The 24790-nt window shown below is 55.5% G+C and overlaps 1 protein-coding gene across 1 annotated transcript in view; it reads left to right on the plus strand.

Annotated features, from left to right (window-relative positions):
- The window catches only part of RPS6KA1 (ribosomal protein S6 kinase A1), a 36129-nt gene extending 11755 nt beyond the window's left edge, over nucleotides 1–24374 (plus strand). The window contains exons 3-22 of the mRNA XM_079914626.1: nucleotides 2772–2888; nucleotides 3159–3240; nucleotides 5124–5204; nucleotides 5386–5465; nucleotides 6840–6946; nucleotides 7673–7710; nucleotides 8057–8199; nucleotides 8553–8623; nucleotides 8938–9026; nucleotides 9986–10050; nucleotides 10306–10408; nucleotides 11866–11996; nucleotides 13334–13459; nucleotides 13681–13770; nucleotides 14146–14304; nucleotides 21175–21336; nucleotides 21577–21653; nucleotides 21934–22051; nucleotides 22961–23098; nucleotides 23435–24374. Coding sequence (XP_079770752.1) covers nucleotides 2772–2888; nucleotides 3159–3240; nucleotides 5124–5204; nucleotides 5386–5465; nucleotides 6840–6946; nucleotides 7673–7710; nucleotides 8057–8199; nucleotides 8553–8623; nucleotides 8938–9026; nucleotides 9986–10050; nucleotides 10306–10408; nucleotides 11866–11996; nucleotides 13334–13459; nucleotides 13681–13770; nucleotides 14146–14304; nucleotides 21175–21336; nucleotides 21577–21653; nucleotides 21934–22051; nucleotides 22961–23098; nucleotides 23435–23557 — 2100 coding nt within the window. The 3' untranslated portion in view covers nucleotides 23558–24374. The remainder of the gene's footprint in view (nucleotides 1–2771; nucleotides 2889–3158; nucleotides 3241–5123; nucleotides 5205–5385; nucleotides 5466–6839; nucleotides 6947–7672; nucleotides 7711–8056; nucleotides 8200–8552; nucleotides 8624–8937; nucleotides 9027–9985; nucleotides 10051–10305; nucleotides 10409–11865; nucleotides 11997–13333; nucleotides 13460–13680; nucleotides 13771–14145; nucleotides 14305–21174; nucleotides 21337–21576; nucleotides 21654–21933; nucleotides 22052–22960; nucleotides 23099–23434) is intronic.
- The last annotated feature ends 416 nt before the right edge of the window (nucleotides 24375–24790 follow it).

Below are 24790 nucleotides of genomic sequence, written 5' to 3' on the forward strand. Positions count from 1 at the left end.
GAGGGTTTGGCCTGCCTCCAGCGGGGTCTGTCCATGACTCTGGGCAAGGAATGGGTTTTGGGGGTGGCTGTGTCCCCCTGGGGTTTCCGGGTGGACTGCCTGTGTCCCCAGGGAGTGTTCTCAGTCAGAGGCAGACAGGACAGGTGGGAGATTCAGGACCTCAGGATGGGGTGGGTAGGGGTTTGCTGTGTGGTCTTGGCCCTCCCCAGCCCCTCTCTGAGCTGGGCTTTCTGCCTGTCCCACCCACTGGGTTACACTCAGGGGCCTGATTAGCCTGCAGCTTTTGTGGCTGTTCAGGATCCCCTGAAGATGGGGCTGTGTCTCTGAGGGTCAGCATCTAGAATGGGAAGTCCCCAGACTGTCCTGGTGCTAAGGGAGGGGGCAGGATTGGAAAGGCAGGACGTGGCTCTGGCTGACTTACCTGCTCACGCTTTCCTGGTACTTGAGGTCTGCTGACCCCAGGCCAGGCAGTAACCAGGGGAAGAACTTGGGTTTGAGCTGGCTCTGCCACCTGTTCACATTGAGCCTGGGTGAGTCACTGTCCTGTGGGCCTCAGTTTCTTGTTCCTGAAGTGGGGGATGACAGCTTTGGGATATTTGGATCAAAGCCATCAGTTTGCACTCAGGAGACATCCATCTCGGTCTCCAGTGTCTTGATCCTGGGCCCCTCAGGCCATAGCATGGGAAGGAAACTCCAGAGAAATGGAATTCCTCAGAGATGAGTCTGCCACGAATACCAGACTGCTCTCCCAAGTGCTGGGAGTTTGCAGGTGATGTCCCATCGCTTTCCTGCCCCCAGGCAGACCAGCAGGAACCTGGAGGTCTTCCCTTAAGTCCAGAGTCTGACTCTCGGGGTGTCTTTGTGTCTTTCCTGCCTGTATGTGTGCCCTGGGTATCTGTCAGTCTCTTTGGGCCTCACTGATGCTGACTGCTGCCCACCTGCCTCTGTTGTTGAGCTCCTGTCTCTGTCTCCACTTCATGAGTGTCTGTCTTCACCTGTTGGGTACATGTCACGTACTGGGTGCCTGTTGGGTCGTGTCCCCTTCTGTCTCTGCCTGTTGAGTACATGTCCCCATCTGTCTCCACCTGTTGGGTGCAGGCCCCCATCTGCCTCTGCCTGTTGGATCCCCATCTGTCTCTGCCTGTTGGGTACATGTCCCCATCTATCTTTGTCTGTTGGATATGTGTCCCCATCTGCCTCTGCGTGTTAGGTATGAGTCTCTGTCCACTTCTGCCTATTAGGTATGAGTCCCTTCCTGCCTCCGCTTGTTGGGTACATGTCCCCATCTGTCTCTGCCTATTGGATGTGTGTTCTTCCTACGTCTGCCTGTTGGGCACATGCCCCTATCCATCCCTGCCTGTTGGGCATGTGGACTCTCCTACCCATCTGTTGGATGCCCACCTTCATCTGTCTTCACCTGTAGGATGCCTGCCTCTGCCTGTTGGGTGTCCCTCTTTATTTGCCTCTACATGTTAGTTGCCTGTCTCTCCCTGTTGGGTACCTATCTACTCCTCAGTAGCTGGGTTGGCATGGGGCTTTCCCTTTGAAGGCCCACAGGGAGGGTGGGGAGGAGGGCCCGAGGGCAGCCCTCAGGCAATGGGGAGGGGGAAGAGAGAGGAAGGGAGCGTGGTAAGGGAGCTGGGAAACCACAGGCCCTGAGTGATTGGCGGTCCTGGGCTCGGCCCAGCCCCCGCCTTCACCCTGCACATCCGCCTTGGGCCTGGCCACCTCCGCAGCAGCCCCGGACGCTGCCTGCTCCTGCCATGGTGCCTCTGCCCAGCCCAGGCGGATGGAGCGGGATCCCAAGCTGCCCCGTCTGCGGCTCTGGGCCCTGCTCCCCTGGCTGCCCAGGAAGCAGCGGCCCAGGATCAGCCAGACTTCTCTGCCTGCCCCTGGCCCTGGCCCTGGCCCCAGGCGGGATTCGGTGAGTGTGCCCAGATGTCTGGGCCTGGCCTGACTGTGGCCCTTGGAGCAGGTGCCTTGGAAGCCAGTTTAGCCTCAGCTGGCTGTGGGCTCTCCTTGCCCACGCCTGTCCCTGCTGGGTGATTGGACCCTGCCCAGAGTTGCTTCCTGGGGAAGTGAGGAGGCACTTCAGGGCTCCAGGGCCATATGGACAGATTGGAGGGAGGGCAGAGGGGTCCTAGAACAACTGGGACGTGGCAAGGGCTTTCTAGTAGACTTGTATGAAGGAAGTTTCAGAGGGTGGAGCATAGAGTCTCTGGCCTTAGCTCCTACCCACCCCAGACTGGCACTTACCCGGTTGGTGGGGGAGTCTGAGGTGACTCATGGGTTCTTGTGTATCTCAGCCCTGTCCTTCTAGCCAGAGACAGCCCATCTTCCATCTTGACCAGGAACAAAAGCCCAGTTGTGCCTTCCCAGTATGAGAACAAACCCTACTTCCTATTGTGGCAAAACCAAAACCTTTGCAGCAGGGGGAGGGGAGCCGCACAGGGAGGACCTGGGGCAGGTTCGTGGGCCTCAGCCAGAGCCTGGGCTTGCCTCCACCTGGCCGTGCCTGGGCATCCCTCTGGGCCTGAACAGGCTGGAGCAGCAGGAGGTACAGGAGCTCACCTGACCTGGCACCTTGGTAATTTTCCCCTCCCCGGCTTTTGCTATTGATGAACTGGGAGGCCCTGTCAGGGTAGCTGGCTGGTTGGGCCTGTAGGACCCTGTCTGCTGAGATCCGGTGGGAGTAGACTTGGATGGGGGGACATGCCCTGTGCTGACCTGAATGGGGCCCACCGTGCTCACCCGCTCTGTTCCTCCATCAGGATGAAGACGTCCTCAAGGAGATCTCCATCACGCACCATGTCAAGGCTGGCTCCGAGAAGGCCGACCCATCCCACTTTGAGCTCCTCAAGGTTCTGGGCCAGGGGTCCTTTGGCAAAGTGAGTCCTGAGCCCACAGCTGGAAGGGCAGCGCTGGTCATATCAGAGGGCAGGTGGGAGGGTCGCCTTGGAGCTTAAAAGATCAGAGGGCAAGGGTTGATGGGTCTAAGGGGAGGAGGAGAGAGGTCACCGTGGTACCCAGTGGGGACACAAGGTCAACTTGGTGCTTAGGGAAGTTGGAGGTCAGCCTGGGACCTGGAGCGTGTGGGAGCTGATGTGTTCGACCCCTGCCCAGCTCCTCCCCTGGTTTCCCCCCCGCTGCCTTCTCAGGTCTTCCTGGTGCGGAAGGTCACCCGGCCTGACAGTGGGCACCTGTATGCCATGAAGGTACTAAAGAAGGCGACACTGAAAGGTGAGTGGGGGGTACCTCCCCATGCAGAGCCCAGGCTGGGCACAGATTGAAGGAGACAGCCCAGCTCTCAAGGGCCTTGGGTCTGATGCAGGAGATAGCTCTGTCACCAGGAGTACCTGGTCTGAAGGTAGAGAAACAGGCCTATTCTCAGCCGCTCCTTATCCCCCACCTCAGCTGATAGCAAAGACAGGGTCCATTCAGAAGCACAGACTTCCGGGGATTAACCCCACCCCTTCCTGCTCCCCTTAAGCCAAGTGCTGACTGTGGCTGAAGGTGCCTGGAAGGAGGCAGGGTGAGTGCGCTGTGTTTGCGGGGGGCCTTGTGCTGTCAACAGAGTTGCTTCGCAATGTTAGGAGAGTCAGCGGGAGACGTCTCGGGGTGGAGAAGGGCGTGAGAGGAGAGGAGGGAACCCGGGAAAGGAGGCAGCTGGGTGGGTAGGAGAGGGTGGGTCAAGGCAAGGCCGCAGAGATGGATGGGCTCAGAGAAGGGAGCTGAGCCCAGGTCGAGAATCCCTGGACTTGCAGAGGGCGTGAGGGTGGTTGGAAGTGGGCTTTGGGCCCGGTAGTGTCTCTTTGACCAGCCTGGGAACCAGTGTGGCCACTGACCAAGTGAAGCGGGCCCCGGCTGGGCCGGGGGGCAACGGATAATAGGAGGTATTGGCCTTGGGGTCATGGAGCCACAGAGGGCTGTCTGTGGGGTGATGCAGCTGTGGTGCCCCAAGGCCATCCTGGTAGGGATGGGAGTCCTTCCCCAGGAGGGATGGTGGGAGGAGAAGAATGCTGCGAAGGGCTCCCAGGCTGGGGCAGGAGAGGCTGAGCAGACTATGCAGCGCGGTGCAGTTGGTGCTGTGACCAGGGAGCTCGGGAGAGCGTGGGTTGTAGCCTCAAAGGGTGTGGGCTCACATGGGAGTAGCCTTTTTTTTTTTTTAATTTATTTATTTTATTTATTTATTTTTCACTGTGTTGGGTCTTTGTTGCTCGCGCAGGCTTTCTCTAGTTGCGGCGAGCGGGGGCTGCTCTTCATTGTGGTGCACGGGCTTCTCATTGCAGTGGCTTCTCTTGTTGCGGAGCACAGGCTCTAGGCGCGTGGGCTTCAGTAGTTGCGGCGTGTGGACTCAGTAGTTGTGGCTTGAGGACTCTAGAGCACAGGCTCAGTAGTTGTAGCGCACGGGCTTAGTTGTTCCACGGCATGTGGGATCTTCCCGGACCAGGGCTTGAACCCGTGCCCCCTGCATTGGCAGGCGGATTCTTAACCACTGGAACGCCAGGGAAGTCCCGGGACTTTTACTCCTTAAAAAAAAAAAGGGGGCTTCCCTGGTGGCGCAGTGGTTGAGAGTCCGCCTGCCGATGCAGGGGACGCGGGTTTGTGCCCCGGTCCGGGAAGATCCCACATGCTGCGGCGCGGCTGGGCTCGTGAGCCATGGCTGCTGAGCCTGCGCATCGGAGTCTGTGCTCCGCAATGGGAGAGGCCACAACAGTGAGAGGCCCACGTACCGCAAAAAAAAAAAAAAAAAAAGAGTGTTTGTGGGATGTCTGCTGAGACCTATGAGTCTGAATTTCAGGCCCAGAGAATCTGCCCTAGACTGGAATTAGGGATTTTTATGCCAGATGGAGAGGGGGCTGATGAAGGCATCCCAGGGGGAGCCACGGGGGCAGAGGCTAAGGGCACACAAGGAACAGGATGCTTAGACTGGCTGGATTGAATGGCCTTCTTGGGGCATGGCAAGAGACAGGGCTAGAGAGATGGGCAGGGCCAAGGGCCAGCCCTGGGCACTGCCGAGAGATGTGAGGAACAAGTAGAAAAGAGAGTCCTTCTTAGCCAGGGCTGGGCGTAGCTGTGTTGGGTGGCCAGACCCTTGGTAACCGCCTTCTTCCTCTGACCAGTGCGTGACCGCGTTCGGACCAAGATGGAGAGAGACATCCTGGCTGATGTAAACCATCCGTTTGTGGTGAAGCTGCACTATGGTGAGACCGCAGACCCTACTTGAGCTCCTACCCTACCTGCCAGCCTTTGCCCTTGCTGGTGGGCTGTTGCCTCCCCTGTATGTTGCCCTGTCTGCCACCCAGCAGGCTAAGGAAGCTGGGATCAGAGGGGCAGGGCCCAGGGCCCAGCTGGTTCCACCACGGCCTTTTCCCGTCTCCCCAGCCTTCCAGACTGAGGGCAAGCTCTACCTTATTCTGGACTTCCTGCGTGGCGGAGACCTCTTCACACGGCTCTCTAAAGAGGTGAGCTGACACCCCACTGCCAGGGCACCAGGATGGAGCTGGCACGGCAGTGAGACCTCAGCCTGAGACTCCCCAGACCTGCCCAGCAGTCCCTGACCCACCCTGGGACAGAGCCCATTCCCTGGCAAAGCCTCTGAGAGTTTCCCCCAAGATGGTCTGAGGAGAATCAGGCTCTGGATCTGATGCTGCCCTGATTCCAGAAGCTAAGGGTGGCTCTCACCTCTTTCACCTCCATTCTTTCAGGGCTTCTCTGCGCAGGGCTGTGAAGGATGCAGAGAAGCCCAAATCACCTAGAAAGCTAGATGCTTTAACATTATGTCCCGTTAACCAAAAGGATTTTGAACTCACATAAAAGAATTTGAGGACTTCCCTGGTGGCGCAGTGGTTAAAAATCCGCCTGCCAATGCAGGGGACACGGGTTCGAGCGCTGGTCTGGGAAGATCCCACGTGCCGTGGAGCAACTAAGCCCGGGCGCCACAACTACTGAACCTGTGCTCTAGAGCCCGCGAGCCACAACTACTGAGCCCACATGCCACAACTATTGAAGCCCGTGCGCCTAGAGCCCGTGCTCTGCGACAAGAGAAGCCACCGCAATAAGCCCGTGCAATGCAACGAGGAGCAGCCCCTGCTCGCCACATTTAGAGAAAGCCCGCGCGCAGCAACAAAGACCCAATGCAGCCAAAAATAAATAAATAAATTTATTTGGGGAAAAAAAAAGAATTTGAGCCAAATATAAAAATGGGGCCATTAATACAACTTAAACTTTAGAAGAGAACCAAACTTTTTAAATTTTTAAAATGTTATTTTAACATTTAAATAGATAATACATGATTGAAAAGAAAAATATTCATTGAGAAGTCTTCCTCCCACTCCAGCCCCCTCTACCACTCCCCCACAGATAAACATTTTATTGGTTTTTATCTAAGCTTCCCGCGTTTCTTTGGAAATACAAACCAATTCATTGTGTGTTCTGAATCCTGACCCCTACTTTCTTACATACAAAGTACTGTTCTGTAGGCACCGTTCTTTATCTTGCTTTTTTCACAGCAGTGTATCTTGGAGAGGGACCGTATCAGAGCATGGAGGGATCCTCGTTCTAGTTTATGGCTGCCCAGCACTCCGTCATGTGGGGGAGAGAGTTTATTCTAGCCCACTGCTTGACCCTTGGGTTGTTTCCAGCCTTTCGCTGTTTGCATTTCAGTGCTACCGTGAGTGACTTGGACGCTAGTCATTTTATTCTTCGGACCCCTTCATACAGAGAAGGGTGTGTGGCACTGGAATCTCTAAGGAGGACTGGGAAGCTACTGCCTGCCCAGTGACCCAGCTCCTGAGGAAGAAGCCATCCCAGCTGAAGCCCTCTCCCGCCTGTTGCAGGTTATGTTCACGGAGGAGGATGTGAAATTTTACCTGGCTGAGCTGGCTTTGGGCCTGGACCACCTGCACAGCCTGGGCATCATTTACAGAGACCTGAAGCCTGAGAAGTGAGTGAAGGCCCAGCCGCGCCCGGCCTCCCTAGGGTGTACAGAGGCAGGCCCTGGGGCCTCTTCTAGGACAGAACCAGCCTGCTGGGGTACGGAGCCAGCCTGATGGGCTGCCCCATGAACGGGTGGGTGGAGCAGAGTGGTGGAGGCAGCAGGCTCACCCGAGGGGCTGCCTGATCTCTAGTAATGCCATTACCAAGGGCCAGATACCTCTGTGCCTGGGTGTTGCCTACTTTTTTTGCTAATCCAGTGTGACATCTGAGATGCCACCATTGAAGGTCATTCCTTGATATGGCCCTTTCTAGAATTTTCCTTAACATCTGAATATCCTCAAGTGGTAACTTGGGAGCCAGGGGCAGGTGCTGAGGTGGAATGAGATGTGGCTTTAGAGTCAGGCAGACCCGAATTCAAATCTTGTCTCTACCACCTACTAGCTCTGTAACCGGGGGAGTTATTTAACCTCCCTGAGCCTTAGCTTCCCCATTGTTAAAATGGGGCCATAAAAATACCTACCTCACACAGTTGTTTCAAGAATTAGCAAGAAGGTAGGCAACACACCTACAGGGCACCACCAACACCCACTCCACCTGCCCATTCATCAGATGAGCGGCCCTGGGTGGATCACCTTCTCTGGGCTGGACCTGACCCCCGCAGGCCCCATGGTGTCCCCTGAACCCACCGAGGGCCCACAGCTGGGGCGCCCTGACTCCCATCTCTCCATTGCAGCATCCTTCTGGATGAGGAAGGCCACATCAAACTCACTGGTGAGTGGAGGGCACCTGACCCCTCGGTTTCAGGGGAGGGCAGGAGGGGCTCTTGACGGGCCTGGGCTGAGTGCCAGGGGATCCGCTTTTTCTGAGAGGCTGTGCCAGGCACTTGGAAGCGGTCAAAAGCCCAGGCCCCAGACCTGGAAGGGCCTGGGTTTGAATCCCAGCTCCCCACTGTGTAACCTTGTACAGGTCACCTAACCTCCCTGGGCCTCAGCTTCCTCCTGAGTGTGATGGGGGTGATGCCCTCAGGCCTCTGGGCAGGAGGGATAGGTGTGCAGGGAATGGCAGCAAGGAAGGCAGGGGGTCCTGAAGATGTGTCTTCTTGCCCTCCTTGCCACAGACTTCGGCTTGAGCAAGGAGGCCATTGACCACGAGAAGAAGGCCTATTCCTTCTGTGGGACGGTGGAGTACATGGCCCCCGAGGTCGTCAACCGCCAGGGCCACACCCACAGTGCAGACTGGTGGTCCTATGGGGTGCTGATGGTGAGTGCCCAGGCCCTGGGCCTCAGTTTCCCCATCTGTGTAAGGGGGTGGTTGATGGTCTCTAAGGCTCTCCTCTTGTCCTCTCACAGCTAAGCTGGCCTCACCCTCCACCCAGCTGCAGTTTCCTTCCTTGGAAGGATTCCAGGCTCAGCCCCCAGCCCTGTGCTGGGCGTCTCCCCAGCTTTGGACCCCTAGCACTGTTCCTCATGGTCTGACTGACAGAGTGGGGAGGGGCAGATGCAGTTCTTGATCCAGGCGGAACTCCTAGGCCTGGAGCTGAGTGGCTGGGGTGGGAGGAGGTGGGGGGCATGGGAGATGGGACCAGAGCCTGAACAGACCCTTGTCCTCTGCAGTTTGAGATGCTGACGGGCTCCCTGCCCTTCCAGGGGAAGGACCGGAAGGAGACCATGACACTGATTCTGAAGTAAGCTTCAGCCCCTCTCTGACGCCTCAGGGTCTCCTCCACGCCTGGCCCCAGTTTGGGGGCCAGAGTAACACCCCGCACCTGCCTCAGATTCCCCATTAATGACACGCTCCTCTGGGCTGGGCATTGTGCTTTCCAGGGCTCCCTTTTCATCCACAGGGGCCTGTGGGAGGGGAATCCCTGCGTCATTGGGAGGGGAGTTTGAGGATGGCTTGTCTGGACTGAGCTGGAAACTAGACGTGGACAGAGGTGGGAGGTGAGATGGGGCCTCTGGGGCGGAGCTCAGCCCTGACGAGACCCGGGGGCCATTTCAGGGCAAAGCTAGGCATGCCCCAGTTTCTGAGCACGGAAGCGCAGAGCCTCCTGCGGTCCCTGTTCAAGCGGAATCCTGCCAACCGGCTCGGTAAGCAGCCCCAGCTCAGGGGAGGGGAGCGGGGTACAGCTGCGGCCTAGGCCACGGGGCCACATCTGGGGCTGAAAGGGGCCGTTGTCCTTTGTGTGGGGAGACAATGCCTCTGGCCACCCTGCTTTCTGGCTCCATGTGTGGCGTTTGGGGCAGTGGGGTGACCTGTGTGTAGGGGGAAGGCAGGAACTGAGTCATCTGTACTCCCCCTGGGGATGAGGACAGAGGCCCCGCACGGAAGGAGCACGAGCTCAGGCGTCAGAGGCTCAGGCCCCAGTCCCAGCCCCATGACGGGACCCCACTGCCTTGGTACACAGTGGTCCCTCCACAAATATGTGTTGATCGAGTGAGTACCATTTGTGAGCGAAGTGACCCAAGGCAGTTGACTTCTCCCCCCAGAGCCCTAGGTCCTCGTCTCCATGGAGGACAATGATCTCAAGCTCTGTTGATTAAGTGAAGTCAGCGAATGTGTCTGTAGCAGCTGCTCAGTATGTGTTGACTCCTTGGCTCCTGGGTTCACCTGGATCATGACCAGCTTTGTAAGGTCCCGTCCAGGTCCCTGGGCTTGAATGGAGTGAGAGCCTGTCTGGTGGCTGACAAGGGCAATGGGATAAGAGCAGCAGAGATGAGGCTGGAGCTGGGAGGGAGGTGGGGGCCCCCTGCAGATCTCGGAACAGGTTCGGCCTGTCCTGACTTCGGCCTTGGGCGCGTTGCCTGGCCTCTCCTCTCTGGGCTTTCCTTCTCCTGTCAGTACATTGGAGCTTGTTCATAGAGGGGCTCCAGACAGTGGAAAACGCTGAGTGGGCAGTAGGCCTCGGGGTGATGGCTGGATGGATTTGGGGCGGCGTGAGCCCAGCCACTGGTCCCAGGCCACAGTGAGGCGAGGCTGCTCGGAGGACAGGGCGGGCGTCTGCGGGTTGGAGCGTCCCAAGGCAGACCTCTCATCTGGGCTTTTTCAGGCTCCGGCCCTGATGGGGCAGAGGAAATCAAGCGGCATGTCTTCTACTCCACCATTGACTGGAATGTGAGTGTGTCTGTCCACCCCAGAGCCCCAGTCAGGGATTCAGCTGTGGTCGGAGGGGGCTTCTACTGCCTAGGGCCTCCCATAAGAAGCAGAGGTGACACCATGGCCTTGGAGGCATGGGCTCGCCTCCCAAGGGCAAGCGGTCATGCCCTGTCTGCATAGCCTGTGCTCTGTCCAGGCCATTGACTCCTGCACGGGGCCGCTGGCAGGCTGTGGAGGTGCCAAGGTGACCACTGTGCCCGCCCCGCCTTGCAGAAGCTGTACCGGCGTGAGATCAAGCCACCCTTCAAGCCGGCTGTGGCACAACCCGATGACACCTTCTACTTTGACACTGAGTTCACATCCCGCACGCCCAAGGGTGCGCCCTTTGTCCGGTTTGTCTTGGACTGGTACAGGAGGGAAGCAGGGAGTCAGGGGCCTCTTGGGGCACAGGGGTGTTCAGGGCTGCGGCAGGCCCAGGTGTGTGGGCAGACAGGTGGATGGGTCTCTGACTCCTTGTCTCCATCTCATTCTGCCTGGTCGTCCCACTCCGGGATTCTGTGGGCCTCTGTGCCTGGGTGAGGTGGTGGGGGTGGCCTTCAGGCCACAATAGAGAAGTCGGGACTCCTGCCCCAGGCATCTTCAGCCCACTGGGAAGACCAGACGCATCAGGCTCACACTCACGTCAGGGCTGAAGTATCTGACCCGGCAAACACGTGAGGTGGAGACGGTCTGGCAGCAGAGGTGACAGTGCCCACAGGTCAGGGGCAAGCGTGGGAATCGGCTTTGGCTACTCTGACCACTGGGCTTCAGTGACTCATCTGAAACGTGGGCTCAGCCATAGACCCACTCAGTCTCTGGGGTTACTGCTAGAAGCCAAGTAGGGGGCTTCTGGGAGGGAACTTGGTAAATCCTAACATTTTGGCTAGATATTGGGGAAGAGTGTTCGTTCTGGAAGTTCTCCTGGAGGGGCAGGTTTAGCAGAGGGGGTGCTTTTCTCACTGTGGCTTGCACATCTCTGATGTCAGGGAGCTTAGCACTTCTCCAAGCAGTCTGTCCCATCTTTATTTGTTGATCTGACAAATACGTACCAAGTCCCTACTGTGTGCCAGCCATGGGAGCATTGATGGTGAACAGGACAGACCCAGGCCCTGCCTTCATATGGCTCAGGCTGTAGTGGGGGAAGAGACATGAGGACAGCTCTGGGCAGCACGACAAGTGCAGCTTAATGAGGCGAGGGCCTGGAGGAGCGGCATGAGGCCAGGTTTCTCAGAGGACAGTGTGTAAGCTGAGCCTCGAAGGATGGACGAGGAGTGGATTGTAGTTAGCAGGAACAGCATGTGCAGGGGCTCGGAGTCTTCCTTAAGGACCTGAGAAGCTTGGCGTGGCTGAGCTGTGGAATGGGGAGAGAGGAGGCTAAGCTCACAAGCACCTTATTGCCAGGCTGAGGAGCTGGGCTTTCCTGAGGGCAGAGGGGAGCATTTGAAGGGTACAGGCAGGGGGTAGACTTGTGGTTGGAACTATCCCTCTGGCTGCTGCACAGAAGATGGACCTGAAGGGGCAGACCAGAGGCAGGGAGGCCTCCAGAAAGGGATAAAGTGCCTTGGCCTGGGCGGGTGGCGGAGGTGAGGGTCTTTCTGTTCCTTGCGTGTAAGGGCTGGGCTGCTCTAAACACACATGGGCAGATGGGCTGAGGCCGGGGATGAGGGGCCCTGCCCAGGCTGCCACAACGACCAGCTGCTGAGGCAGGCCTGGAAGCCCCTGTGGTCCACTTTGCTGGGCTGCCTCGGGTCAAGGGTACCTCCTCTGGCTCACATCCCTCTCCTGCCCCTGCAGACTCCCCAGGCATCCCCCCCAGCGCTGGTGCCCATCAGCTGTTCCGTGGCTTCAGCTTCGTGGCCACTGGCCTGATGGAGGACGACGGCAAGCCTCGGGCTACGCAGGCGCCCCTGCACTCGGTGGTACAGGTGAGGGGCAGGAGGCTGCTGCTCAGTTGTCCTTTTCCACCTAGAAGCCACAAGGCAGATGGCTGAGAACACAGGCTCTGGACTTGGATAGGTTTGGGTTCAAACCCTGACGCCACTGTGGAGCCCATTGGGCCTCCAGCCTCCTTGAGCCTCAGTTTCCCCATTTATAAAACAGGGATAACAGCACGGTTATGAGGTTCCTGACACAGCCAGGACATTGTAGGGCCTGGGTAAATGCCAGGGAGTGCCCAGGGTGGTGCTGCTGGGCAGTGGCTGGTCCTGACGGGGGTGGGTGGCGTGGCACTCGGGTCTCCTTCCACTTGTCCCCCATTTGCACACTTTCCCGGCTCTGTAGGAAATTTAGAGTCGAGAGGCAAGAAGGTGGACTTCGGGAACTTCCCTGGTGGTCCAGGGGTTGAGACTCCATGCTTCCACTGCAGGGGTTTGTGGGTTCAATCCCTGGTCAGGGAACTAGAATCCTGCATGCTGCGCAGTGCGGCCGCAGAACGACAGCAACAACAACAACAAACAAACAAAATAAAAAAAAATGTAGACTTTGGAGCTCCCTGCCTGGGTCAGAGCTTCCAAGGTCAGGGACTGTGGAGGGGACATTCACCTTCCCAGTACCTCAGTTTCCTCATCTGTAAATGGGGTTGATGATAAAACCTTTCTCCGAGGATTGTTTCGAGGATTATGTGAGTTGACGTGTGTAAAGTTAAGGTGACTATGTGATTTATTATCCACCTGGGATATGTTGGTCGCGGACAAACGTTAAACCAGACTGGATGTGAGGACAACAGACATGAACCAGGGCCGTCCACGGGCCGTGGGTCACCTGGTGAAAAGTGCTCGGAATAGTGCCTGCCGCACTCTCAGCACCATAGCAGCATCTGATACTGTTAATGTCTCAGAGCCTCGAGACACCCTTGAGGTGGGCTGTGTCACCCAGAAAGGGGAGGCAGCTCACTGGAGGCCACGTAAGTGGCAGAGCTGGGACCTGGCTCAGGACTCCTTCATCCCTCTCAGTCCTGCCTGGGCTTCTCGGAGCTTCAAACCGCTCCATGTGTCTTGTGGCCTATTGCCTGCCCCCTCCAGCACCCACTAACCACAGACTGCAGCCAGGCACCCTGGAGAGAGTGAGTGTGCCCGTCATATAGTGTAGAAAACAGGCCCAGAGAGGGGCAGGTTCTTGCCTGAGGTCACACAGCCAACATTCTACCCCGGGCCTCCAGCCTCTTGCCCAGTGCCATCTCCACAGTGCCAAGGCCTCGGGTTCTGGGGGGATGACCTCTGCATCCTAGAGCTCAGGGTCAGTCCTACCTGTTGGTCTCCTGCAGCAACTACACGGAAAGAACCTGGTTTTTAGCGACGGCTATGTGGTAAAAGAGACGATCGGTGTGGGCTCCTACTCCGAGTGCAAGCGCTGTGTCCACAAGGCCACCACCATGGAGTATGCTGTCAAGGTAGGCCTCTCGACCTTGTCTCGGCCGAGGCCACTCGGCGGGGTGCAGGTGGGGGGCCACGTAGCCCTGGCCCGTTGGTGGGGGAGAGTTGGTGCCTGAGGCTCTGTGGATGGGTGAAAGGTGTGCGGCTGAGACTCCACGCCCTGCAGCGTGGGCTCTGTGGCGGGAAGGGAGTCTGGAGTCGGTCCCTCGGACACCACCACACGCACCCCTCTCCTCAGGTCATCGACAAGAGCAAGCGAGATCCCTCGGAAGAGATTGAGATTCTTCTGCGGTACGGGCAGCACCCCAACATCATCACTCTGAAAGATGTAAGTGGGGGTCCTCGAGAGTGGGCTGGGGACGGGGGCCCTCGACTCTAGGACCGTCTCGGGGCTGCCATTCCTTGGGCTTCTGATCCTCCTGTGCTTACGGATGGGGAGGCCCCTTAGTGACGCTGATCTGGCTGCACCCAAGTGCCCTCCACTTCAGACCCAGGCAGTTTCTGAGAGCTTTCCTGCCCATCAGGACAGAGCCAGCACCCTGTCCAGGGGCCCAGATAGGTGAAGGCCCTGCCAGGGTGACTGAAGAGCAGAACACACGCCCAAGCCTCATGTCATTCCTTCCTTCCTGTCCTGGTGAGCTGGTGGCCAAGGGGCCCAGGCCTGGCATCAAGGGGAGGGGCCTGATGGTGAGGTCTCTGGCAGGTGTACGATGATGGCAAACACGTGTACCTGGTGACAGAGCTGATGCGGGGAGGGGAGCTGCTGGATAAGATCCTACGGCAGAAATTCTTCTCAGAGCGTGAGGCCAGCTTCGTCCTGCATACCATCGGCAAGACCGTGGAGTATCTGCACTCCCAGGGGGTAAGTCTTGGGTCTGGGGCACCAAGTGGGTGTGGGGGGCGGCCAAGGGTCGTACCGTAAACAGTGTATGAACCATGACTGGCCCAGGCAGTCTTCAACCAGCCAGACAGAGGGGAGACTTGGGATGAATGAGGGGGCGAGTGGATGGACATAAGGAAGGGAGGGAGGGAGAGATGAGGCCAAACTGTGAAAATGAACATTTGTTCAGGACCTAGGCAGGCGTCACGTTGACTTCTTTCCTTACATTATCTCAATTGATTTTCACAACAACCCTGTTAGGTAGGTGCTGTTATTGGCCGCACTTTACAGGTAAGAAGGCTGAGGCTCAGAGATGTGAGCTAACTTGCCCAGGGTCACACAGTCCAGGAAGAATGGAGCCAGAATGTCTGACTGAGGAATTTGGGTGGAGAGCTACAGATGGGGAGTGAGGCTTTAAGTTAGGAACGAGCAGGATCACTGTGGGAGCTGCAAGGCTTCAGGGTGGTGAATCCGGCCATGGGTTCGGCTGTTAGGACAGAGGAAGTGGATGCAAGAGGAAATGCTGCTGGAGACACTGCAGGTGCTACAGGAGAGTGTGTGTCCGAACCGTAGGACTTGTCCTTATCATTGCACAAGGCAGAGCTAGAAAAGGTCCTTATAGGGTATCAAAGCTGAAAACAGAGTCAGCGTGAGTTCCTCTCTGGACGAGATGATGTTTTAGGGTGTTTCTGGTCAGGCAGTATGGGGGTTAAGGACGCAGACTCTGGAATGAGACTGGCTGTGTCCAGTTCTGCGTGTTAGGTTGGGAAAACCTCCCACCTCTCTGAGCCATTTCCTCATCTGCAAACTCATGACAGTAAGAGCTGCCCCTTCACAGGTTGGATGAGGCATGAAGTGAGGTGCTGTGCCAGGGAAGTACCATGGTCCAGCACAGGCCCCTGGAAAAGGCCACATAAACATTACGGGGAAATAGGACCAGATCATTGCTATGCCTTTTTTTTTTTAACATTAACTTCTTATTATTTTTATTTATTTATTTATTTGTTTGTTTGTTTGTTTGTTTATTTTGCGGTACGCGGGCCTCTCACTGTTGTGGCCTCTCCCTTTGCGGAGCACAGGCTCCGGACGTGCAGGCTCAGCGTCCATGGCTCACGGGCCCAGCCGCTCCACAGCACGTGGGATCTTCCTAGACTGGGGCACGAACCCATGTCCCCTGCATCGGCAGGCGGACTCTCAACCACTGCGCCACCAGGGAAGCCCAACATTAACTTTTTAGTATGAAAAATTTCAAACGTATACAAATTGTACAAGAATAGAAAAATGAACCCCCTGTAACCAGATTCAAGAATTGTCAAGATTTTTACCCCACTCCCTCCCTCTTTTCTTCCTTCCCTCTCCTTCTCCCTCCTTCTCCCTCTTTCAATTTCTTACTTTCTTTTTTGTTGTTGCTGGAGTATTTTCCCCCACTTTTTATTGAGGAAAAAGTTCAAACCTATATAAAAGTTAAAAGAATAGTACAAGGGATGTACACAGCACTATATTGAAAATGGATAACCAACAAGGACCTACTGTATAGCACAGGGAACTCTGCTCAATATAATGTAAAAACCTAAATGGGAAAAGAATTTGAAAAAGAATAGATACATGTATATGTATAACTGAATCACTTTGCTGAACACCCAAAGCTAACACACTGTTAATCAACTATACGCCAATATGAAATAAAAAGTTTTTAAAAAAAGAAGAGAATAGTACAAGGAAAAACGTTTCCCTTTAAGATTCACCAAATCTTTTTTGGGTTTTTTTTGGCCGAGCCATGGCATGAGGGATCTTAGTTCCCTGACCAGGGATTGAACCTGCGCCCCCTGCAGTGGAAGCGCGGAGTCTTAACCACTGGACTGCAAGGGAAGTCCCAAGATTCACCAAATCTTTTTTGATTTTTTTTCTGGCTGTGCCGCATGGCATGCGGGATCTCAGTTCCCCGAGAAGGGATCGAAACTGGGCCCTTGACAGTGAGAGCGTGGAGTCCTAATTACTGGACCGCCAGGGAATTCCCTATCCCACATTCTGAATGTGTCTGTTTGCTTCCTCATGGCATCATTTTAATTGTTCCTCTGTTGTCTATATTTCCTGTAAACTGCAAGGTGCTCCAAAGTCTTAATTAGGTTTAGCTTCAACTTCTTTTTGGGATCAAGGAGTCAATAAACACTCCATGGGAGGCACAGTGTACTTCACAAAGCATCACGTCCCTGAGCCAACATCTCGTTGCCCCCGTTAGTCATCAGTCGTGTCGGTGGTCACAGTCTGGGGATGCGTGAGTGGGTGGCGGGCAGTGGGTGGGCCTGAGGTGTATCATAAAGGTCCTCACCAACCCTTCATGCAGTGGTTTCACCCTTTCAGGACCTTGGCCTGAATCAATCCTTTCATTAGGGTTTGTAAAAATAAAGTAAAAGTTTTGTGAAAAAGATCTTTACCTCATAACCAGAGCTTCAGTTTGCTTACCACATGTACTGTTAATGGTCACGTTTGAAGTGGTTTAGTTTTTTGAAAAGGCCAGTGCAAACAGACTGATATGGAAACGTGTCAGGTCAGACAGTAAATGTACTTCCTTTTCCTGTTTTGTTCTCACGTGAGTACTAGCTCATGTTACCCACAGAAGGTTTAGAAGACAGAGCTGAAGCAGTGCGTTTCCAGTGGGCCCCCTGAACTCAGAGCAGGGAAGGGCTTTGTAGAGTGGGAGCTGCCTCCAAAAGGAGTGAGCCCCCCATGAGGGGCAGTGAGCTCCAGGACAGACAGCTGCTCGGTGGGGTGTCATGGGAGAATGTTGTTTCTTGCCCAGAGAAAATCTTTGGGATTTTGGAATCTATGGGCTTCTAAAGTTTCTGGCCCTTTCCAAATACCAGGGGTAGATGATGAGGAAATGGGAAGCTCTCTTGGAGGTATTTGGAGGGAGATTCTCGGGGCTGATTATACCTTGGCAGCATCTGTGGTCTAGAAGCTGGGAATCTCATAACAGCCGAGGAATGGGAAGGGGCTGACCAGGAGCAGGGTCCACTGGGACCTCCTGTTTGTTTTAACGTTACCTTCCTATTGAAATATCACATAAACAAATCATCATGTATAATTCAATAAATCTTCAAAAAGTGAATACACCCATGTAACTGAGCCCCCAGATCAAGAACTGAAGGATTTCCAGTTCCCCCCCAACCCCCTCGAGCCCCTTCCAGTCCCTGCACCCTCCCCAAGGATAACCATTCTAAGTGAACTTCTAATTTGTGTGTGTGTGTGTGTGTGGTACGCGGGCCTCTCACTGTCATGGCCTCTCCCGTTGTGGAGCGCAGGCTCGGGACGCGCAGGCTCAGCCGCTCCGTGGCACGTGGGATCCTCCCGGACCGGGGCACGAACCCGTGTCCCCTGCATCGGCAGGCGGACCCTCAACCACTGCGCCACCAGGGAAGCCTGTGAACTTCTAATTTTATATAAACGTACTCTTTCATATCTCACTTCTGTCACTCAGCACTCTCAGATTCATCTGCGATGTTGTGTGACTGCAGTTCACTCCTTCTCGTTGCCGTGTGGTTTCTACTGTATGAATAGACCACAATTTAACTGTTCTTTCTACCGTTAATGGACATGGAGTTGTTACCAGTTTTTTGACTGTGACAAATAATGCTGCCGTGACATTCTTACCCTTGTCTTTCGTGAACACGTGCCCATTTTAACGCTGGGTGTAAACCTAACTGTGGAATTGCTGGGTCATAGTGCAGTGTATATTCATCATTAGTAGATGTTGCCAGTTTTTCAAAGTTGTTTTACCTACTTACACTCCTCCCAGAAGCGTGTGAGAGTTCTGGTACTCTCCAACACTTGGTATTTTCCATCTTTTTAATCACAGCCATCCTAGGAGATGAGGAATGGTATCTCATAGTGGTTTTAATTTGCATTTTCCTGACGACTGAGGAAGTTGAGCACCTCTTCGTGGGGTTATTGCCATTTGGACAGCCTCTTTTATGGAATGTCTGTTCAAGTCTTTTGTCCGTTTGAAGAAATTGGGTTGTCTGCCTTTTTCATCTATTTTGCAAGAGTCCTTTGTTTAATACGTGGGCCCTTTCAGGTCTCTTGCTTCCCTCATATTGTTTCTGTAAGGGCCCCAGCATGCCGGGGACAGCTTGTCTGAGAACTCAGCAGGGCTTCACACTTTGGCTTCTCTGTTTAGCCAGATGATTCATGTAGAAGAACTTCACCCTTTTGTGTGTGTGTGGCTGGTCACAGGCGCCCTAACGCACATCCTCCGACGGTGCTGGTGATGACAGAGGTGCCGCCGCTTCACACAGCACTTTCCACAGGCCAGACAGGTTCTAAGCACTTTGCACATCAACTCATTTAACTGTTCCAACGAACCTATGAAGAAAGTATTAGTATTATTCTGCCCATTTTATAAGTGAGGGAGCTGAGGCTCTGGGAGCTTAAGTAAAGGCCTCATCGCTAAGCTGTCCCTAGAGTCTGTGCCCCTAACTTGTGTGTGATCGGATGCTGCTTTGGACAGCCTCTGTCCCTTCATTTTCCTCCCCTTCTTGTCTTCTAATTCTTAAGGGCTTCTTAACAAGCACTCACTGTATCTTAATGTCCAGCATGATGGTGGGGCTCAGCCCCAGGGAGTGCTGGCGTTACTATGGCAGCAGCTGCCACTTTCCAAGCCCTGTGCTAAGTATTCCTGGTACATAACTCATATGCTCCTTCCCGTAACCCTGGGGGCCGAGCACTCTCATCAGCCCCATTTTACAGGTGAGAAAACCAAGGACTAAAGAGGTTAAGTGACACATCAAGACCACACAGCTACTGCTGGTAAAGCCAGGATTCACACTCTGGCCCATCTGCCTCCTGACTGAAATCACAACTCCGCCCGAGCCACAGCCTGTTGACTCAGTGGCTGCATTTGGCCTCCACAGGGCGGGTGTTTTCTTGTTTGGGATTTGGTTTGGTTTGGTAATTTGGCCGCTTTTGAAACCGGGGCCCGAGTTGCTGTATGGTGCCTGTCAGCTGGAGTGCGCAGCGGCTGCCCCTTGAGCCTGTTGGCCTGGCTCTACGGGGAATATGCAAGGACCATCTCGTGAAGCCAACTAACCTGCGAGACTCAGCTGATCTAACCTGCAAGGTCTCTGTGTGTTTCAGAGGGGTGAGTCATTCATTCATTGCACAGCGTTCACGTAGCACTTGCTCTGTGCGAGTCCCTGTGCTTGGTGCTGGGGGTGAGCCGGTGTTCCACAGAGAGATACGGCTATTTATGGCTGAAGGAACCCCCACTGGCCTGAGCTCAGGGCGCTTGAGGGATGTGGTGGACAAAGGCTGGAACGGACAGCTGAACCTTCCACACCAGGATGGGGACTTCAGGCTTTATCTTGCAAGTAGTAGGGAGCCATTGAAGGTCTTTGACGGTGCTCAAGGCGTACCATGAGCTCATGGGAGGAGGAGAAGGAGGGTGAGAATGAGTTTAGTCTGGGATGTGTTGGGTTTGAGGGCCTATGGGACATTCAGTGGTTGCCGTCTGGTAAGCAGCTGTATGAGCCTGGACTCAGGAAAGCTCTGGGTTAGTGTCAGAGATCTGAGAGTTGTCGATAATTAGGTAATAGTTAGAGGAATGACTATGAATAGAACCATGCCAAGGGAGAGGGGGTGGTTGAAAAGTAAGTGGAGTGGTTCAGCCCCCTCAGGTTACAGATGAGCAAATGGGGCCAGAGGAAAGTCATTTGCTTAAGGCCTCACTAGTTAAGTGTCATTCATCCATTCATTCAGCAGTTATTTATTGAATACCTACCTTGTGCTGGGAACTATTCTAAATGCTGGGATGCAGCAGTGAGCGAAACACCCGTGGAGCTTACATTCCAGTGGGTGGGTTCAGAAGACAATTAAGTAAATATCCAATGGTGGTAAATGCTGTGGATAAAGATAAAGCAGGGTGAGGAGACTAAGGAGTACAGGTCCGTGATTGCTATTTTATATGGAATGGTCTAGGGAAGGCCTCACTGATAAGGTGACATTTGAGCTGAAACCTGAAAGAAATGAGAATGAGCCAGGCCGATGCTTAAGGGAAGAGTATTCCAGAAAGAGGGAACAGCAAGTGCGAAGGCTCTGGGGCAGGAGTGTGCTTGGCATGTTGAAGGAAGAGCAAAGAGGCTGGTGTGGCCAAAGCCAACTGAGCAAGGAGGAGAGTGCTAGAGGACCAGAGAGCGCAAGCGACGTGGGTAGGGGGCAGGGGAGAGATGAGGTGGGGCCATCAGGCCATCGTAAAGACATTTCCTCTTGAGAGCAGAACCCTTGGAGAGGACACGATCTGGCTTACATTTAATAGGATCGCTCTGGCTGCTCTGTTTAGAACAGGCTGTAGGGGGTGAGGTCAGAAGCAGGAAGACCAGTTAGGAGGTTGCTGCCGTAACCCCGGGGGAGGGATGATAGTGGCTGGGATCAGCGTGCTGCCAGGAGAGGGGCTGAGAAGTGCTTGGGCTCTGGGTGTGTTTTAATGGTAGAGCCAGCAGAGTTTGCTAATGGATTGATTGAGGAATACGAGAAAAAAAGAGGAATTGAGAATGACTCTTAAGATTTCAATCCAAGCAATGGGAAGGATGGAGTTGCCATTAGGTAAGATTGTGTGATGGCGGATTTGAGGAGTTCTGTGTGGACAAGTTAGAGCTGCCTCACAGACATTGACCTAGAAGTTTCAAGTCGGCAATACCAGCAGCACTAAGGCCCCTTTGTAGCCCCTTCCCCTCTCAGATTCTGGGTCCTTCTGCCCCCTCTCTGGGCCCGTCTTCTAACTGTCCCATCCCTGGCAGTGGACCTGGGCCACCGGCAGCCTGCCCACATGGAGAACTGACCCGGGCCCTCTTCCCCCAGGTTGTGCACAGGGACCTCAAGCCCAGCAACATCCTGTATGTGGACGAGTCTGGGAACCCTGAGTGCCTGCGCATCTGCGACTTTGGCTTTGCCAAGCAGCTGCGGGCTGAGAACGGGCTTCTCATGACACCTTGCTACACCGCCAACTTCGTGGCGCCAGAGGTGAGTGGCCTGGCCTCCTCAGCTGCAAGAGTGAGGGGACCTAGCACGGGGAGCCTCGTGTCCCTTCCAGAGGCCCCACGCTGTCCAGAGCCCGTCTCTGCGGCCTTGGCCCGGGGACCAAGGGAGGATCAGCCCAGGCCTGGGACCCTTGTCCTACCCTTTGGGGAGGAGCAGGCAAGCATATGGGGCCACTTGTCATTGCCCCTCAGACAGACCCTCCCCTGCCTCCCTTCCTGCCAGGTACTGAAGCGCCAGGGCTATGACGAGGGCTGTGACATCTGGAGCCTGGGCATTCTGCTGTACACCATGCTGGCGGGGTGAGTACCCCACTGGCCTGCCCCCCTCAGCCCCCCGCCCCTTCCTCCAGCCCTAGTGTAGCTGGGGTGGTGCTTGTCTGATGGGAGAGACTCAGCCCTGCCTCAGGAAGGCTGAAGACAGGGACATGGCCCTGCCTTTGGGAGCTCTACCTGCAGGAGGAAGTCCCACACTTGGGAGCACCCCATCTGAAGGGGGAGACACAGCCCCCCGCCCCTCCCCACCCCTGGCCCCAGGATGGAGGCCAGAGGCTATACCCAGACTGGGTGGACTTTTCCCCAGATACACTCCATTTGCCAATGGACCCAGTGACACACCAGAGGAAATCCTGACCCGGATCGGCAGTGGGAAGTTCACCCTCAGCGGGGGAAATTGGAACACGGTTTCAGACACAGCCAAGGTGAGGCTGTAAAGCCTGGACCCTGCTCATTTGTGGGGGGGGGGGGGTGGGGAGGCAGGGTCCCATCCCAGGGCTTTTCAGCACTTCACGAACAGGTGACCTGCAGCCTCATTTCTCCAAGTGGAATGTCCCACAAATCTCTGTTGCCCTATTTCTCCAAGTGAAAGATTCCCAGGCAGACTGCCCCCCACACCTTGTTTGAAAACAACTTGGTGATCATTTACTGGCCCTTCCCGTGTTCTGGGCCCTGTAGGGGAACAGAGGGCTGCATCATCACAGCCCCTGCCGTGGGAAAACTTAGTGTGAGGTGAGAGACAGGCTTGCACACAAGGAACAGAGATGCCAGGTGCGGAGAGGCAGGTCCTCCTGGTCAGGGGTACAGGCAGTGGAGACACGAGGAGAGCCCCAGGCTACCGGGCAGAGAGGCCTTCTCAGAGGAGGGGACGTTTGAGCTTTCACTGTTAGCAATGGGTTCCAGTCATGGGAACCTCTGTGTCAGACAGAGGTTGAGCCCTTAATGAACAGTGCCACCTTGCATTAACCTTATGAGTCAGGTATTTTTGTTATCCCGTTTCTCAGAGGCGAAACTGGGGCTCAGAGAGTTAAAGTAACTTGCCCAGGAGATGCAGTTGATGAGCAGGGGAGTCGGGTTTTGAAGCTGCCCAACCCCAGCCTTAGGTTCCCACCTTCCTGCATGGCTCCTAGAAGGTGAAAGAGAAAGGAAACGGCCTTCCAGGAAGAAGTCCTGAAGAAGGGCATGTGCTCGGGGAGGCCGTGGTGTGGAGAGTGGATCGAAGGGGCCACTGCAAGGGTCCCGGCGGGAGATGGCAGGAGATGGCTGCCTTACAGACACAGCTGTGTGCGCCCCTGCTAGCCCTTCCCACCAACCCCTTCCTGCTGTTCCCCCAGGACCTGGTATCCAAGATGCTGCATGTGGACCCGCACCAGCGCCTCACAGCTAAGCAGGTCCTGCAGCACCCGTGGATCACCCAGAAAGACAAGCTCCCCCAGAGCCAGCTATCCCACCAGGACCTGCAGACTGTGAAGGTACAGACACCCAGGCTGCCAGGTCAAGGTTCCATGGGCAGGGACTTGGGGTGGCAGAGCCAGGAGATGCCATGTGTGTCTCTTCCCAGGGAGCCCCAGTCTGACATGCAGGGGTGTCTACAGTGCACTCGTGGCCCCCCTGGTCCTCTAGGGGGCCCAGCCCCTGAGCTCTGAAGCCTCCAGTCTGAGGGATGAGGCAGGACTGATGACCATGAAGAACCACCAAGGCGGGATTAACAGGGGCCTGTGGGGGCTGTGGAACACTGGGAGGGGCTGGCCTGGCCCTGGAGCACATGCGCCTCCCACCCGGGAACTGACTCCCACCTCCTCCCCCAGGGAGCCATGGCAGCGACATACTCTGCGCTCAACAGCTCCAAGCCCACCCCTCAGCTGAAGCCCATCGAGTCGTCCATCCTGGCCCAGCGGCGGGTGAGGAAGCTGCCATCGACCACCCTGTGAGGGGCCAGAGCGTCCGGGCCGCAGGGCAGTGCTAGCTCGACGGAGGCAGCGTACTTCCCAGAGGGAGCGGGCCCCAGTCACAGGGCCAGAGGGAGCGGAGCCCCGAGGGGGCCCAGATCACCCCGGGGAGGACGTAAGAAGTGCCTTCTCCTCCCCCAGGACGCACTCTTCTCGGTTCAGGCTCTGCTGGTTGAAATCGATTCACTGTACAAACTCTTGTCTTCTTTTAAGACAGAAATGGCACCAACCACCATGGGTTTTTACAAGATCCATTTGCCTTTCTGGGAGCAGAAGTAGCCAGTGCAGCCCCAGGAGGGGCACTGAGTCGCACTAGGGCTGTCTGTAGCTGAGACTCCTTAGAGCAGCTTCGGGGTCCCCCTGGGGGGACCCCTACAACTGGCCATGTGTAGCCGTCTGCACCCACCTCCAAGGCGGCCCAGCGCCGCCTTCCAGAGCCCTTGGCTCTTCGGCAGAACTTGCTCTATCCCCATCGGCTCCTTTTCTCTTCTGTTCTGTTGGGGCTTCTGGAACCACTTTCTGCTAGAGGAGAGGACCAAGGCCCCGCGGCTCCCAGCTCCAGGCACCAGCATCCACATTGGCCGTACCACTGGGTCCTCTGCAGTCAGGTCGGGCAGCCCCTGAAGGAGCATCTGGAAAGCACTTTTTGGCTGACTTCTGTTGGAGTCTGCCACAGGACAGAGTCCACAGGAGGCCTGTGGGGCAGGCCAAGAGGGGCAGGGGCTTTTTTCATTCCTTCCTCAGCTGGTAACTCAGGGTTCATCTGTCCACGGCCTTTCTAATAAACTTACAGTTGAGTTGAAGCTCGCTTGTCTCCGCTTGTCATCCCTGGATTTGCCCTCCCTCTGCTATTGGGTGTTGAGGACTTTGGCAGTGACAAGTAGTGGGCCAGGGCCAATTGACCCAGCTGCTTGGAGCTCAGTTGGGGAGCATGTGGGAGTCCCGCTGGCTCTGCCCACACATTCCTGTCAGGGATTCCAATATGGTATTGATCGTAGTAATGGGATTACTAGCCACTAGTGACCAAGTGCCAGGACCTTACACGTATTTCTCACTTAATCTTAACAACCCTGTGAGGAAGATGCTATTATATTATTATCCCTGTTTAATAGATGGGGAAACTGAGGCCCAGAGGGGGAATGACATTTCCTAACACAATTTTTTTCTGAGTACCTATGCTGGCCCTGTTCCAGATGCTGGTGAACCAAGTGGAAA

Source organism: Stenella coeruleoalba (genome assembly GCF_951394435.1).
Source record: "Stenella coeruleoalba genome assembly, chromosome: 1".
Lineage (NCBI taxonomy): Eukaryota > Metazoa > Chordata > Mammalia > Artiodactyla > Delphinidae > Stenella > Stenella coeruleoalba.